The sequence below is a fragment of the Belonocnema kinseyi genome, chromosome 4 (assembly GCF_010883055.1).
Source record: "Belonocnema kinseyi isolate 2016_QV_RU_SX_M_011 chromosome 4, B_treatae_v1, whole genome shotgun sequence".
NCBI classification, from domain to species: domain Eukaryota; kingdom Metazoa; phylum Arthropoda; class Insecta; order Hymenoptera; family Cynipidae; genus Belonocnema; species Belonocnema kinseyi.
This window is the reverse complement of record NC_046660.1, coordinates 99,191,705-99,210,511: the sequence shown is the minus strand read 5'-3', so window position 1 is coordinate 99,210,511 and position 18,807 is coordinate 99,191,705. Positions and strand designations below refer to the sequence as shown.

At 33.9% G+C, this 18,807-nt stretch overlaps 1 protein-coding gene across 6 annotated transcripts in view; it reads left to right on the top strand.

Moving 5' to 3' along the window:
* The window catches only part of LOC117172175 (sex determination protein fruitless), a 43,746-nt gene that overhangs the window by 20,481 nt on the left and 4,458 nt on the right, over window positions 1-18,807 (top strand). Inside the window, exon 5 of one of the 6 annotated variants that reach the window (XM_033360003.1) lies at window positions 14,206-17,246. The exons of 2 other annotated variants lie outside the window; for them this stretch is intronic. In XM_033360003.1, the coding sequence (XP_033215894.1) occupies window positions 14,206-14,471 (266 nt within the window). In that variant the 3' untranslated portion in view covers window positions 14,472-17,246. 3 more of the 6 variants (XM_033360008.1, XM_033360009.1, XM_033360002.1) reach the window with 3 other exon arrangements.

Below are 18,807 nucleotides of genomic sequence, written 5' to 3'. Positions count from 1 at the left end.
TAGCGAAACGGTAAAAGCTTGACTATTATTTTTATTTCTCTAAAAATGTAGTATGCTTTTTGAGTCATTGGGACTTTATTTTATTCACACACATTATGAGACTGTGCAAGGCTTTGAGTTGTATTATAATCTTGAACACGAAGCAAACTTCTGAATGAATATTCATGGGGATTAAACGTTTCGCCGTGTATTTGTAAACGTAATAGGTATTATGTACAGCGAAGCATCATTGTTTTAGTGTTATTTTAAATTCTCTAGTTTAATATTAATTTTAAGTACCCTTATTCAAGATATTCATTAAACGCTTATAATTAGCATTTGCATAAGTTTTCTTCCCACTTAAAGTTTCTAAGATGCCAAAATCTTTCGACTCAAGGTTTTAGTTTTTTTTCTGGACTTTATGGATATGTTGTAAAAATCATTCAGGTTTTTTCAAGTTACTATTTAAAATTTTTTTAAAAATTGACCTCAAATTGTAAAAGATAGTGTTGTGAGATCCTTGCCGTGACTGATTTTTATATTATTTAAATTGAGTTTAACTCAAATTTCATTCTAAAAAGACTGCTTACAGTTAGGTTTAATTTCATACGTATTTCAGCCAAAGATTGTTTATTGCCATTTTGAATTCATTTCATACTGTAGAATATGAAAGCGTATAGTCATATGCAGAAGTTCACTTATGAATAGAGTGGGTTGGTTGCAAAGAACTTTTTGTTGCAATTGTATACTTTTATGAGGGTATAGAGGAAATTGAGTGGAGAGGATTTCACGCTTGACTGATCTATCCCTTCGCGACGCTAACGGACCAAGCTTCGATTTGAGGAAAATGACAGAGCTTGATCTAGTTTGACTTTGTCACTATTTGTGCGTGTTTCGATGACTTGGATGAAGTTTTCACTTTGTATTGTGAAAAGTTTTCCTTTTATGGTATGAATCTGATACTTAGCTTTTGCCTTCGTTCAGCATTTTCTCCATCTGTCTCTCGTTGCTTTATACAGGATATCAGAGGTCTTTCAGTCTAAAGCTAGTTTTAGTACCAAGACTGAACACTCAATACTGATTCTAAACCCGCTGTAAGTCGAACTTGAAGTCTGGCTAAACTTCTCTCTACTCAACTCTTGTATGCGTCTCAAGTTCTCCCAACTTCAGTACTTCTTTTATTGCTGAACAGTTCCTTTGGCTAATTCAATCAATACTTCAAAGTAGTGAATCTGACTATATTTTACAAATATTTGTTGAATTCTGGTGGTTTCTTAAAATAGAGGTCGTTTTAAATTTTGTTTGTCTGCTCGTAGTCTTATTCAAATAAAGGAAGGATAGGCAGTAGGCACGCCTAGGGTAAATCGGAGAGTTTTTGTCCTGACAACTATGTTAAGTGTTAAGTGGGACGGAAAATATTTCCTATTAAAAATTAATTAATTTGAAAGCATCTTTGCACTGCTCGGTATATAATATTTCCATTCTTCTGAAATAGTGCTCTTGACTAATTAATTTCTTAGGCTTAAGATGTCATTTTTCCTACTTTTAGATCTCGTATTCAATTCTGCATTAGAATCGAGTTTATTCTTGTATTCAGTAGACAATCCAATGGTTACAGAATCATATACTCTAAGCATTTATATAGTTGTCTGATCGAATGATCTCATTCTTTCACTGTAAACGTACCCTGATCGTATCAAGCAGCATTTTCGTTTTTAAATATACGTATATAATAGGTTCAGTTTATGCAAAATCGAGTTTCTCGGTAATAGGATATTATGATTTAATCTTTGAAATATTATTGCTGATTCCAGCTTAAAACTACTAGTTTTAGAGACTCTTTTTCTGGTCTCCTTGGTAGACTCGTTGTACTTGTATAGATTATATATCCGAGAAAATATCGCTCTATTTATTACCCTTTTATTCTTACTTTACTTTTCTCTTTCTTTTATTCTGGTTCGGTATTTTTTCTGGGTTATTTAACTTTTCTTCTGGGTTTATCATATTTTCCTGTGTCGATAATATTTCTCAGTGATAGCTACAGGGAGAGAAGCAAAAGTAAAGGGTTGAGTTTTCTGTTCCTTTAACTCAAGCAAATTCTAATAAGGGCGAGGTTTTGACACTTAATATTATTGCACAATTAACTTGAAACCAAGCCCTAATAGTTATAGTCCAAGCTAACAATTTAAGAATGTACAAAAATAATCAGAGTTGCTAATTTTACCCTTAACTATTGAATTGGTTACTGTGAGAACTTTTGTATATTTTATCGACGTTGAAAAGCCATCGCCTAATTTCAAACCCAAGTTAAGGAATGTAACGTACCTTTGGTAGAAACTTATTTAAAATAAGGTTTAAAATTTGGCTGGACCAACGTTAATACAATACTATTTATTTTTACTTCAGAAAAAGAAAGTATCGTCTTTATCTTTATGCTTCATTAATGGTCTCTCTGCTTTTTCTTTTGATAAATCATTGAGAACCTTCTGGTAATTCCGTAATGTGCCATACACCAACGCATAGTAGCATTTTAGATAGTGGTGTCATAAGTATTTAATTTTGCTTTTAAAATCTAACATAAATATACTCATATACATAAATAAATATATTTATATTAGGTATTTAGTACCTAAGCGTAACGACACTTAACCTTCCTAAGACTTAAGACGACGTAGAAACAATTGTAATATTTTTGTACTGGCAGATTTTTGAGAAATAAATGAAGATGATGAAGATAATTGAATCGTAAACTCACGTTTGTGTGTGTATGTGGGTGTATGCGTATATGTCTGTTTTGGCTTTTATACACACATTCAAGGGTTATTGTCAATGGTTTTATAAATATTTTTCATATGGGAGACTTTGGTTGATAAAGATTCAAACGACATCATCCATAACACACCATCCTTCGTTTAATAACTGGCATTTTGTCCACTTTCTCCTCCTGTTTTTAAGTTTCGTTTTTCACTCCTGCGCATCAACCACACCTGTGTTGCTCTCACTAAAAGTAATCACACGCAACTGACACTCTGTTTCTCTCTCTCTCTCTTTCTCTCATGCGAGAATCTAACGAACCTAACCAATGATCCCGCTATAACAAAGGTACTCTTAATCGTTCCCAATTTGTGTATATAAACGTGTACAAAGTTGTGAGAGTCGTCGTTGCTGCCTCCATTCAGTTACAACATATTAAAAGACTATTGCGATATATATACATTTTTTTTATTTAAGTCAAGCTTACTCAGCTTGATCCAGACTGAATCAGAATTAACTAAATAAATGAAGACGACAAAATCTGAGGTTTTTAAGATTAAAGTTTCATTTTAGGAGTGCACTTTTGTTTTGACATATTTTCTTTTGCATTTGTGATGTAATATCTGTTAAAAACATCAAATAAGATATAGAATTTAAAAGAAAATCATCCTCTGAGCGAAATTTATCCAGTGTGCATTTCTAAAGGACAATGTAATCATTTAATTTTTTTGTATTAAAGGAATGATCCTGCCGTTCTTTCTATTTGGAAAAAATATTCGAAGCAACTAGAAATCGTGGTTTCAGTATTCAAGCAAAATGGTTGTATTTCTCAAAAATGGGTGATATGACAATTCCACATAGCTGCATATCAAGAAACCATTCTTTCTGGCCATACCGACTATTTGAATGATGCTTCTTAAAATACCAGCAACCTTGGAACCCGTAAATCGAAAGATTATTCATCTTCCGGGGTTCGAAGATTGTTGATATTTAACTGTTGGCCTAAAGAGAGCCACACTCTAAACTGTAGCTTCGATTAAGAAACGAGATTGCTGGTTCATATCCGGCTCAAAGAATAATGCTATTAGTTAATTATGTATTCATAACAAATGATAATCATGTGACACTTCGAGGTATCAGATTCTGTCTTCTTGTTTGAATATTGTTTTTTCTGGATTACAAGAATGTTGGTATTTAACAAAGCCAAGTCGAATGTTTTTTGATTTGGCTATACTAATAGCAACTGGTAAATTTTTGAAAAGGTTGACTGGATGTGAGGTTGAGCGACGAGAGTCGGCACGCATTGTTTTAGTGCCAGCTTAGCGCTACTATACCATCGAGCTACATATCTTTTTCACGTACCTTGGCGTACTCGCCAGCTTGGACGAGAGCTTGTAAGCGCGTTTTTTTGAGACAAAAAATTGGAAAAATGAAGTAAATGAAAGATTATAAAATTGCTCTGCCTTTCTCTCTCTGTTTCTCTTTATCTCTCTTTCTCTCTCATTTCTCTCCGGCTCTCTCGATCGGATCTCGTTGCGCCGTATAGAGAGAAAAACAAGCGAGCCAAAAACTAGGGCTCGTAGGTCGGGAGACAACAGTGATGAGTGACTTGTCTTGTGTTGATGTTGCAGGTTCAAAAGCCTGGCACATGCGGCTGACCTTTGACCGGGTGCCAGGCGGCTGCAACCTTCACAGGTGCAAGCTGTGCGGCAAGGTCGTGACGCACATCAGGAACCACTACCACGTCCACTTCCCCGGCAGGTTTGAATGTCCTCTTTGTCGTGCCACGTACACGCGTAGCGACAACCTGCGTACACACTTTAAATTCAAACACCCCGAAGCAAGAAAGATTGATCTTAACGATTTTATGGCCGGCTCGTTGGCATTATCAGCCGCGAATAACGATACTATGAACACGCTCTCCTAAAGAGCTCGTCGGCTCGCTCCCTCGCTCGTTCGTGGTGATTGTGATGATCGTGACACGTGCGTGAATGAGAGTCTTCGTCGTCGTGGTCGTCATCATCGTCTTCGACCTCGTCTTCGTCTTCGTCGTCGTCGTCATTGTTCATCCTTCTGCACAGCTCCGGGCGAGAGTGCGATGCGTGGCAAGCCAAAGAAGGGCCGGTATCTTAATCAGTTTATAACGAACACCAAATCTTATAGGATCTACGCTTAAAAAATAAGAAAATAAAACAAAAGAGATATAGTGAGCGAAAGGATAATGTCAGTGGAGAGTACCGTCTCCAGAGAAGGACGCGATCAGCCTTATTTTTTTCTGTGGTAATCGAACGCTGTGTCGATCGAGGGCCCTATGTATAAAGTTATAAAAAATGAAAACGAAGAAACGAATGTGCGGTGTGAGATAAAAGAGACTAATTGCGAAAGATTTTAATGGAATTTTACACAAAATGGGAGCAAACGTGGTGCCAATTCCTCCCGTAATTGCTGCTAAGTGGCGAGCTGACAAGCAGCAGGAAAGAATATTAATTATTAATTAACATTAACCTAATGTAAACAGAAGTAATGCATCGATGCGCAGGGTGAGTCGTATAGTTGTTGAAATTTTATAGTTTTTCTTCATATTAGATATCGATTCTCTTCGTTAATAGATACTCCTAAACATACGCGAATTACAGGTGCAACGTTAGAAGAAGAACATTCGCCTATGTAAAACTTTCATGTATCGACAAGTCTTGAAAAGACTCAACTAGCGTAGTACGTTTTGAATTCGCGTTTAAGGTATACTGCGCCAGTTGTTCGAGTCTCTGTAGTACGTATCGATATTGAAAAAAAAGTTGCATCAGACTAAAGCACACAATTGACACATTTCAGAATTACGGATCGATGATCGATTGACAACGAAATTTTTGTCCTATGCATTGTTTTATAAAGTTACGGTAACGTAGCTCAGCGGGTCTAATATGAAATTAAACTATAAAACGCGTGTTACTTGTTACATAACACTTAAATTCTATAATTATAACAATTAAACTGCACACCGCAAATGCAATAAGCAGAAAGTAAATAGTGGAAATCTTAAGAGACATTCCACGAGTGGGACTTAAATGCATAGGCGACACAATGTAAGGATGTACCCTACTGGATGGTGATTATGATGATAAGGATAATGATGATGATTTATAGTACTATATTTTATACTTTACATATTCTACTGTTATATTCTACATTGGTTGGAGATAGTTATGTTTAAAAGGCAATTTTATCCAAGGGATGGCTTACAATATTCACAACCTCGTTACACATAGATATTTCATAGGTTGGGGTGCAATCCGTTTGTTCTTTAATCTTTGTTTATTGTTTCTCTAGTGTGTTTTTGTTTTTCTCTACGTGGAAATTGCGTAAATGTTTTCAAACAGGATAGATACAGACGCAAGAACAGATACAGGACCGAGTTTGCTAGCTATTCAAAGAGCCAAATCACGCTGAATTGTGATCACCTGATATTGCCGCCTTTTTATGTCTTTTCTTACTTCGAAGGAAGGGGCACTTTGCATAGTTATGGCTACCCGAACATACATACGCATATCTAATAATTTAATAATATATAGCCAGAATATTAATATATAACGCTGATTCAGATTATTATTATTATTACGATATTCTTATTAATATTATTACAAGGTATAATATATTGGATAATTTATTTTGTTTTACCGTTTTATGATTTTATATATGTGTTGTTACTATTTCACCAGAGGAAAGCACTATTCCCTATTCAGCGATGCGCGCATATATATAATTATTTATTTGCGAAACGGAGAAACTACAAGATACAGGCCTACCGCAAGTTGATCGTTTTGCCAATCGGTCTCTCTGTGTTTTTCTGTTTATATTTTTTTATTCCTTTTTTTGCTCTGTACGAGAAACTTTGAATCTTCTTCGAATACACAGTACCGCAAGCTTACCAAATATAATAGTCGGATATTATTTGCTGCTTTTGTGTTCTACATGTATTCCAATTGCGTTTTCACCGCGGGTTTTAATGAAGTGGTTTAACTCGAATCGATGCGCGCGCAGAATTGCACATTGGTTGTACATTAGTTGATTTCGACCACTTCCAATTTCCGGAATTGTTCAGCCAAACGTCAAGCCGCGCTGTTTATTACCGCATCTCTGTAAACCTCTATAATAACTGTGCGGCTTCCGTTGATCGTTCGGATAACTCTAATGAATTTCTCGTCATAGGAATTGTGGGGCGCGTGAAACTGCAAAAATTATTATTACGACCAAATTTGGTTTCCGTTTTTCTGGAGGGGGGAGTAGGTGGGTTTCGTCAAATGAATCTGGTTAACCAGGGTCATTCGCGTACCGACCGTAAATAATGGAATTCACATCAATGTAGTCGATGACAATGTTTTTTATACTCAAGGACATGCACTCAGGTGTCATTTGATAAAATATAGTAACCAGTTTTACTCGTAAACAAATAACTTTGAAGTATTTTCTCTGAAAAAGAGTCGATTTAAGATAATGGGAAACGTTTATCTGGTGCCGAAAATAAAGTGGAGTTATTATTTTATGAATAAAGTTGGTTAATATGGTCCTAGTGAATCCTTGGTACATGATCTTGTGATGGGGTGAAAACGCACGTGAGTCAGGAATACTGTATAAACGCATTTAGAGTCATTAGATTGTCAACGGTCCCATCTCTCTCACCTCTTATCATCAAGGATTCGAGTCACTGCGTGGAGAATTTTTTCTTTTTTTTTTGCCTGCATGCATCTACGATTAACATTAGTTCTGTGCGCTTTTTTACTCTAGTATCAATTATTACATCCAACATTGTATATCTACGAGGAGGAAAATGAATTGTTGTTAATTTATAAAAATGCCTGTAGAAAAGTCTTGTTTAATTTAGAGTTTGGTAAAATTCCAATTGAAAAAATGTATATGGTTAAAGTAAACTTTGGTTTGTTTGATGTATTTAATTTTGTCGTACGAATTGACATTTACTCGATTTTTATATGACACTGACTAGTAATACGGATTTTTCCGTAAAACAAGCCTGTCAAGTATAGCTCGAGGGCTAGTATTACGGAATTCTCCGTAACGTTAGACAGTTCGTTTTGATATTGATAAGGAATAAGGAATTTATGAGACTGAAACAAGGTTTGATTTAAATGAGATTTTTCTCTGGATGGTGTAACGAATTTGTGATAAATGCGTTTCGATCAAATGTTATTTACGAAAATCACTCAAATCTACAATTGGATTACATTTGCGTTGAATTGGTTTGTGAATTATTTTATACACGACTGAGCGTCTGATTCATTATTATTTGTGCTATAGTTTCCGTTATCTTTCGAAACATAAAATTAAAAAAAAAGACTTACAAACATTCAAGTAATACATTTTGGCAGCCATTAGTATTAATAAATTGTGTTAATCTTATACGTGATACTGAGTAGGATTAATCTTTGGATTGGATTCTCTTTCGTGACAGTTATTGTGATTTATACATTATGGGTAACAACGATATTATCAATTCATTTTCTTCCACATGGCGTCATAAGTAACACGTCGAAATTACTTCTTCCAAATTTGGATATTAAAAATTCTAGGATCTTACGTTTGTTATGATATTTAGTCTATTAAATTAATTATGATATTAAGTATTAAAATGTTTATTACAAAATATTTATGACGTCATAATAAGCTTCTCTGTAATTCTTTAAATGTAACCCTTTCCTTGTGAAGATTCTTATTTTCGATTTACTTTATTATGCTTAAAGATTTTGAGAAAATCTTGCTTAATGCTGTGAAGTAGGTTGTGCTGCTAATGATTTCCACTAGTGTTTTCGAAAATGTCTTTACATACTATTATAATTTTTTCGTGATAATGAGAGAAACGATCTCGTGTGTGGAGTGATAAAATTGTATATAAAACTTTTTGTTCTCTTGTTATACATAGATTCTCTAGTTTTGTTATCTGAGTCTTGAATTCTTACACGCCTATGCTTGCCAATCTCACAGATTTGTAGATTCAAATAAATAGTAATTTCTGTACTTTTAAATGGAAAGAGTGCATAAGATATATTTAGAATATTAATTGTTGAATATTTTTCCAAGACTTTTGAAAAATTGAAAAATGCCTTAAGTTGTACAATTTTGTCACTCCTGACATTCGAGATCGATTGGGTATTGATTGAATACAGTTTGTGATAATTATAGGAACGTTTTAACAATTTTGGAATTTTAACTTAATAATAATAATAATACTATTGTACGGATTTCCACTTAATATTTAACTGCAAAGAAAGAAACTGCGAATATAGTGGCTTTTGGCCCGAATGCGTGTCCTAGAGCTGCGGATGAGCAGACAGAGAAAGGGGAGTGTAGGTAGATGAACTCGAGGGTAAAAAGTGAGAGAAAATTTTTTGAGGAAGGAGAGGGTGGGAAAAGTAAGGAAGAAGAGAGAAAGAGAGAAATACTCGGCACATACAGATTTCACAAAGTGTAATAAAACGGCCTGCTCCACGCTCGTGGTGCTGGTCGCCAGGCTGTTATATTGAAACCTTTTATTAATTAAAATGATTAATACTACAAAAACAACTACATAATACTATTACTATTATTACAACTTTACTAATACTATACTGCTACTACTGCTACGTATAAGTATTTATATATTTACAATTGCGTGGTGTGGAGTGGAACATTGTGATATAATAGATTGGTGCTAACACCTTATTGAAATTGAGAAGAATTTAAAGAAATTTGTGCAATATTGCGATAGTAATGGGGCGAGGCGTTATCTCCTAGCGGGTGAGTTACGTTTATCCGGCTCTTTGTGGATGGTGTGAGGTAAAAAGGGGCGCGAGGGGAAGTCGTCCAAATTTTTTCGATTGTCTTTTATAGTCAACTCTTTTCGAGTGATTTCGTCAAATGCCAAACTCTAGGATCGGGAATCGGTACATAGTCGTGATTTGGATTAAATACGAATGATTTCGTTTCTGCAGTACACGTCGTATGACTTAAAGTTAAATTGATGAATTTTCTAGATCTAGACGTCCAGGGAGGAACGACTCGCCAAGTCTTTACCGGAACAAAATTCACTCCCAACTTCATTCACTTCAGTTTGATTCAATTGACTTGGAATCTTTTCCTTTATCCTCTTACTTGATTTAATTCAGTCTCAACTTTTTCCAACCTGTCCAATCATTCTTTCATATACATACCGAAGGTTGAGGTTCATCATTATTTGGAGAGATTGTCTTTTTCCTTGGACACAAGAAATGAAAATATAAATTGCAGTGATTAGACTGAGTGAAAACGAGAGAAAGAGACGCGTTTAGGAAACGCGAACGCGCGACGTGAAGAAAGAAACTATGGCTGTGCAAGAGAACATTATGAGAGTATAGTTAAATAGACGTAGGTGTTACCTAGGGACTAGGCTTAGCTGATAGGATAAGGGCAATGTTTTCAGGCGTTTCGTTCTCGCGCTAAACAATCCGCTGGTTGATAACGTTTCACTCCCTGTACATTATTAAACTAAATAAATAAAAAAATATACCTTTATGAATATCTCTTTATATAATAATATATACAAATTACGGTTTAATTATATGGATGTATATGTATATACACTCACATATATGTATATATCTATCTTCATATATAAAATATATGTATACATATACATTTTGTTATTTTTGGGTCGGGAAGGGGGGAGGGAGGGAGGGGCGGCGACTAGGGAAAGAAGCTGAGTGTATGTAATCGTAAGGGACTATTCCTGCGATAATATACGTTAAACATGAATGTAATGGCGTGATCTATTTCAAAAAATTTTCTCATTGGCGCGACATGTCAGACTGAAGTTGTGTGATTTATAAATAACATGGTATATCCTTTGCCTCTTGTCTCGATTTGGTATATACTTAAAATTGTATCGTGTACATGTACATATGTTGCATTTCTTAGAGGAGAAACCAAACTAATGGAAATCTTATTCGCCCTTGTTTTAAAGTCGCGCACACTATTTTTCGACGGATCTTTCCTTAAATTTGTTCTCTCTTCCCTTTCATTTTTGACTTTTTGTCATATTAAACGCGTTTTTACGGGTCTAACTCTTTCCTCACATCCCGTTTGGTCTCTTTTCTTTCTCTACACACTTTCAGATACTTATGCGTTTGAAACGCGCCGCGTTCTTAATTTATTGTGTTCCCATTTTGTTATATCCCCCCACCCCCTTTATTATTGTTTTTCCCCAATTTTTTTTGGACAGAGTCACAGATTAACTGCGGCACTACGTATTACCATAATCGAACTGCTAGAATCTTATGAATATAAAGATACATTTGTACCAAACAGTGTAAAAACGTTATCCAAGTTGGTAACCTTTTAGGAATTTCTTATGAGCGACATGAAAGGGGAAAAAAGAGAAAATGCAAGATCTTTCGATCTGGTATGAACGAATGAATCGTCGATTAAATTGTTAAACATATGAGGGCTCGCGATTTGCTGAAAGCTGCATTCTCGAGGATAATAAATTTATTGATTGGACATCGTTTTAATACGTTTTAACGTATGAAGCTAGAAATTAATGAAACCTTCGACACGAAAGGTACAATACGTATGACATCGGAACACGACGAAAGATATTTTTTTTAACCTACTCTAGAAACGGTTAGGACTAATCGAGTTTCATTTAGGAAAGAAATGGAAAAATTATTTTTACGACGCCCTTTTTATCGTCACTGCACGATTTATTCTTATTCTTAAATACGATTATATTATTCTCTAACATAAAGGTCTTAAGTTTACGATTGCATTATGATTATTATTATTATATTATTATTATCGTTAAGTTAATTATTCGTTATTATTATTGCTATTATTATTATTATTATTATTATTATTATTATTATAGACTTGTCTCTTTTAATTCTAATGTAGATATTATATGCGGATGATGAAGGTTTGAAACAAAACAACAAGAAAATGAACGCAAGAATTAATCATATGTGCATTTAATGTATTTCGTACTAATTTTTTGATTAAACATAATTGTGTGTTAACCGAATGGCCTCCGCTTTCTTTTCCAGATCACTTCTTCTACTGATTAGGTGTAAAATACTTTTCGTAAGATGCGTCTACTTTGATAAAAGAAGGGGAGAGAGAAAGAGAGAGGTGTGTAGGAAACAGTAATCAGGAAGAACGATAAAATTGCTTTTTTCTTTCTTTTTGTTTTTGAAACCTATCTTAAAAGTAGATATTATCGTGATAGCGCCTTTGCGGAATCTACCGGAATTGGTGACTGTTCCTTCGCACCTTCGAAGCTCTGGGCGCAAGCGCCTCTTGGGTTTGCGAAAAATTGCCCTGCAACAAGTGGCAGCGCGACCTGCTTCAATACAACCATATTTCACACCAGGATCGATCGACCTAGGGAGTGTCAAGTTTAACCAGTCGACGCCCTCTTGTCAAATGAAGCCGGTTCTGACAGCAAAGATAAGCTTTTTCAAAATGAAAAATTACTCACTGCTTCACTCACTGCTTCACTCAGCCAGGACACAATTTCTTCTAATCGGCTTATGTAGAAAATAATAATTTTCAATCATAAATGTCATTCAGGCAAATAATTGTCCTAAATATAATAGTACCGGGTAGTTTGGGGTATCCGCAGATCAAGAAAACCCGGAATATCAAGGAATTTATATTTTTCTTAAGTGAAAGAATTTTGATGAAAGGCTCAGTGTTTGTTTTGGGTTTATTTAGAGTGTTAAGAAAACTGCGAAGATTTCTTTGATGTAAATCTAGAGATGGGAGATAATTGTTTTCAGTTACTTAATGAATAATCTTTGTAATGTACAAAGAGATTCCAAGCTAACTTGTAAACTTTTTTATCTTAAGGGCGTCTTTTCCGAGTATTAGGAACTTTCCTCGCGTGCCTTGATTCTACAAGTTTTAATTATCTGCCGAAAGTTCTTCTTGGTCGTCGAAGCATTCAATTCAAAGGCTTCTTCGATCCAATCAAGTATGCATTAGGAAAAATGTACAAATTCTCCTGGCTGCGAGAAATGTGACGCTCTTGAGCTTAGAAATGCTGCTCAATGTTCAAAGAATCTAATTCGTAATTTGCATTTCAATATTAACATTTAGTGCTCATTGTAGTAAAAATATAACTTTAAATGATTAAAAATGACATAAACGAGCCGAGGACGTTTTTGCTGAGAAAATATCATGCGGGCAGGCTCAGTGATTTTTCATTACATCGATTTATTTTATAATCTTGCACAATATCCAAATTCCCTACGGTGATCAGTGACGTGCGTTTCGAGATCGTTATTTTTTCCCGCGAGCGAAACTCAGTGTGGTCTCTATTCTTGAAGCGAAACTTATATTAAGCATATTTGTTCTAGACATCATGCAGACATGAATGGTTATATATCATAGAATGTTTGTTGACGAATATCAAGGATAAAACTACAAAATGGTTGCTGTTATTCAATGCTTTGCCTTTTGCTTTTTTTGTACACTATAGTTTTCTCGTTTTTATATTTTCTGTAGGTACATAGAGCGCAAAGCTTTCTCCCCCTTTTAAACAAATACACAGAAGCTTTCTGAAAACGTATGATAAAACTAAGAACGAGGGGTTGGTAACTCGTGAAGACAGTTGATTTTTTTAATATCATAAAAGTAGTATAAAGTCGCATAGATATAAAATCGGCTAAAACTTTTGTATTTTCTTGATTATTTATTTTTTTTATAATTTATTTGAAGTTCCTAAAACGAGTTGTATTATGTGGGATTCAGAAACGATCTTCCCCTATTTATAATATTATGTACGCTCTTTTTGAAAATTCTCAAAAATATGTATTTAAAATGTAATTGTGTAAAGTCATCCGAAATTGGTTGAAGTCACTAAAATATCCGTAAGTATTTTGAATTCTGAAGTAGCTGTATACTCGATCGGTTGATTTGTGAACCCCTGGACTAAAAATTAAAAGAAGATCCTAAGAATAGTCAGAACATCCTTAATTTTTATTCTCGCAGCAATGATACCCGGCAATTTTGATGAATTAACACATTTGTAATGCACTTGAATCGATATTAGTATTTTTCCTTTGAACTAATTGCGTGGGTCTGGGCGGTAGAGCGATGAAAGAGCCCTTACTGTATTACTCGTTATTTCTAGCTTGTATAATTATCACGCTTTCGCCGAGTTCGTAATACAACTCTAGCAGAAAGAAAAAAAAAGTGTATAAAAGAGACCTTATCATACTTAAAGAGATAGTTGGAAATTCGTTCGTGGATCTTCGTTCTCTCCCGGCGCGAACCTTTTGGATCCATAGACATGCAATATCTTGTTCAATTACGTTATATTCTAAATTGATGCATATTCACGCGGAAAGCCGCACGCTCGTCACCCATATAAATAGCCAAACCGGACTTACTGCATAAAAGTATGTAAGGCCATCTTGATTTTTGTGTGGTTTCTGTTAATTGTTACAGAGCTGAAAAATTGGCGGATTTCTCAGATTTTTGAGAGACAGAATAACTCGGACGAGAGGAGGCGGTGTTCTTTGTGTGGTAAGGTCGTTACCAATGTGAGAAATCATTATTACGTGCATTTTCCCGGAAAATACGGCTGTACACTCTGTCCCGCCGTTTACACGCGCAGCGACACTCTTCTCACGCACACGCGTATGAAGCACGCACATGTCCAACAACCCATCCAATTCTCTCGATCTCAGTTCAATTGTAACTTACCCGTTTAGCCAACCTGACGTTCGCGCTAAAAACATATGTGAGTTTAGGGTTTGTGCCAGATTAAAAGAAAATTTTATTATTCTTCTCAAAGTTAATCATTTATGCGAAGCAAATTCTCTCGGTAGCTCTTCTTTAAAGAGTGCACCAGTAATGGCGAAAAATTGACGGTAGAGGGTATATTTGGATCATGGCCAATGTTTTTTTTTCGAATTAAAGCTTCATGTGCAGAAAAGCCTTCTTTAAATCACAAGTAAAAGAAGCTGCACTTAGATAGAATTTACGGTTTGTTATTTGTATTCTCGGATGATATATGTATTTTTCTTGAGAAATAACAAGGTTTCCTTGGAAAAGGGTAATGTTTCAATCTCGAAGAAAGCACAGTAACTGTGTCCTTACGAAATTGTTATATCTTTTATATATTTTACAAATAGTTTTTATTTTTAGGAAACTATTATCTTAACTAATTGCAGAAGTGTTATCCATCATACAATTATCTTTTCAATTCAAGAATAACATTTTTACATTATAAAGTGACATGCACTAACAAGCTGTCGTGTGAATTTTCAAGGTAAGAATATCGGTTGACTCAAGCAGAATAATATTTATAATTTCCGTAGTAACAGCTTGTAATAATGGATTTTATGCTCTATAGATTATCTACAATATACAATTATACATCGTCATTAATATCCACGTGAATCAAAAACATATCATGTGTCAATAATATAATTGGTTGTGCTCAATGAAACGTAGTAACTTACGCAATGAATAACTACATGAGAGTTTCATTGTTGGTATTGAGGAAAATTACGCTCAGTTATTGCAATCCAGAATCAGCATTTTGTGCATTCTATCATTGAAAGTATTCAAACCTATCGAGAAAAAAAATAATTTTAAACGTTTTTATTTTTTGAATTGTTATTATGAATATTGTTACCTGAATTCGAGTAGTGATTGTAATACTTCGCAAGAATGTTGTACAATAAAATTCTTTAAAAAGGTACCTATATGGTTCAAATAATGCCCTCTACTTAGAATTGATCTATGTCTTTAATTTTAATACCGCTTTAATGACCTATTTTATAATAAAATTTTGTAAAAATGACGGGTATTGCCAAATTTGCATTTTTATGCGCTGAATTAAATAAGAATCAAGTTTTTCTTAATCACCGATTTAGGAAAAAAAAGTCTGAATCTTTATAAGGATTACACGAATGAATTAGAATAAGTTATATTTCTGAATCTATCAAAATTAATTATACCTATCTTAAAGAAACCTTTACAAAAGATCAATTTTGTGCTGGTTATTTTCAAACATATTGAGTTTTAATTATATCATGTGTTACCAATCTGAGTGTTCAGAACAGGGCGAATTCGTTAAAAGAATTGGACCATGAGTGCGTATACATATATATTTTCAATTTTGGTATACTTATTTACATAAATATATATCGAAGTTGGGCTGTGACTATTTAGAACGTCATTTAGAGAGAAATAACCAACTAAAAAAGTAAATAAAACTAATGAAAAAAATCACTCAAACTCATGCAACTTCAGTATTGAAAATTTCAGCAAATGGGTTTTTTTATTTGATGTGCGTACAATTCAACGTTCTAGTGGAAAGAAAAAAAAATTGTTTATAAATTTCGTCTATGATTGTTTGTTACTTTACAATGAGAGATTTACATCAGGAAAAGTACTCTAGATTTAATGAGAAAAATTGAATTAAAAGAGTAAAAACATTTTGTTACTTCTATAAAAACCAAATAATTTTTTTGTCGGAACCAAATATTTTCATCAATTTTTTAAAGAATTTAATTATAAGAATATCGCATATTCAATTAAAAGCCAAAACTACAAGATATGGGATTTTCACTGTAAGTGTGAATCTGCTTCTTACTTTGTATCTCTCTTTCTCTGTATATATCTCCTCCGCTCTCTTCTTCTCTATTTTCTCTTGATTTTTGAACATCATAATCGAGTTAAAACTTTGCTCAAAGCAGCAGTCTTATTTAAACGTCGATGATCTTTCAGAATTAAGGCAGAGAGTCTACAAACCGTAACTGAAAAGATAGAATAATATTTTTTCCCATGATTCTTGTCACTGTATTTGATGGAAGTGAAACGCAGGAACTAAGTCGATTGTTGTTGAAGGGAGATGCATCAGCAGACACTGTAAATATCGAATAAGAATTTTTCATCGAGCTTCCGTGTAGACGAGCGTAGATTCTTAAGACCAGACACTATGGTGTCCTAAACGAATGTGAAAGAGCAAATTGAAGTGCGAGTGTTTGTCTGCATGCCTTGTAAAAATCGTAAAAGTATGTGAAAATGAAGCAAATGGTTTTCTTTGCCAAGTATGAGTACCGGCGGGCGCCGTGAAAAGTCTCGAATTGAAACTGCAAATATAAAAAATATTTTTTGTCTTTTATCATTTAAAAGAACGTCCTTCGTTGCAGTCTCAAAATTCTACAAGCAAAGTAAAATCATTTGCATAATTTTTTTGTGAGATCCTGTGTGAATTTTACAATGTCATAGCGTCTCTCCATTGTGCAATTAAATCGTGTAATATTACAAATTACAACAATGCATACATAAACAAAAACAATCTATGATTAAGTCGGGAGATTTCCATTTCGAAACTTTTATATGTACTACGTCCAATCTAAAAGACACCGCCGTTTCTTTTTAGAATTAAATGGATGACCGTTATAAGAATATGATGAGGCTTTAAGAATTTATCGTGTACACTATCTGACAGATGTAATATATTAATAAACGCTATGGATTAACGCTAAGGACTTTAATATCACTAAATGGTCTCCTTTACGCCATTCATCTATTTTCATTATTTTTATAAAGATCATTTATAGAAAAAACGGAAAGAAAGTAACCTAATTTTAGTTTAAAGAAAAGTTAGGTTTGCAACTTATTAGAAAAGAGAATAATGACCAGTATAAAATGAACGGAATTCTGGAATAAGATACACTCAAAAGAAGAAATTATTTTCCAGGCTGCATAAATCACATTTTGGTATATGGTGCACAGAGTTTCTTCAGTTGTTGGAAAAGAATTAAATGTAGAGCATTTAACAGTTTTGGTTCTATAAATATTTCTTGTATTACTTTGTAATTTCATATTGTTTCGTTAATTGCTGTAATTATTTTTTTCGTATACTATTGGCATTACTAATTACATATACGACTTTAGCGCACATATCACAATTTTTCCCAGATTATGGACATCCTTCAGAAAGCAGTTGTTCTCCAGCGCCTGATTTCTTCAGTAAAAAGTATTTTTATATGTTTGATGATTGCTGTGACTGAATTTGTGATTGTGAATCTTATGATTACCACTGTATCCTCCACTTCGTAAAATTCCCTTACCCTTCTTTCCTGCAGATGTTGAAGATGCCTGTCTAGTCGTGGAAATTAGGTGTGAGATGCTTCCAGACGTTTTCAAACCAATTTCCGGTACGCTATCGCGACATCTAGATAGTTTTTAATTTCCACAGATCTGTCTTTGCATACTTGGATAGCGTACCGACTCTGTTTGGATAATTGCCATAAAACGCAGTGGTGCTACGATGACGATTACAGATTTCAAAATTTCACGCGTGGTGGCAATTCAATTGCTTCCGGATCTTGAAGAGAAGTCGTTGCTTTTCTTCCAAGTAATCAGAAAAAATTGTTGCAGTGTATGAAAAAGTTCGGCAAAATATTAAGGGAAATTTTTTATTCATCTTGCAAAAGTTTTATTTTTAAGTATCTGGGCTCTAGACAGAGTCAACTGATTCTTTATTAAAAATGATCTTTTTGATTTTCAAACCAATATTTATAAGTGAATAGTTTTGCCAAATATTTTGGTCTCATTTGGTCTGACACTGAATAATTTTTCAACAATTTTAGGTTTTCTATTTGAGGATTACCACTATTTCTTAAGAAAAAAAATCATGTTTACCTCCTTTATATTTAAAATAAAAGCTTCTGGCAGAAATGAAGATGAAATATAATCATCTAGAAAAATGTCTTCTTGAAATGTTCCGTTCTAAGAACGTCTGACAAAATTAAAAAGTCGCTTTCATAGTTTTCAACGGAATGTATTACAAGTTTTTAAATTGCAGCAGTCAATTTAAACATTTTCTTTATACAGTAGAAATATTGTATTTGTAAAATTTTGATTTCGTCTACTAAACGAATTTTCTTATATTTTTATGTTTTATAACGCATATTTAGCATCTGGGTCAAATTTACCAATTTTTCTTTTCTTTTGTGAATTTGTTTCTTGACGAACATTAGTAGCAAGGAAATAAAAAAATAATTTTTTCTAGGCGATTTTAGAATT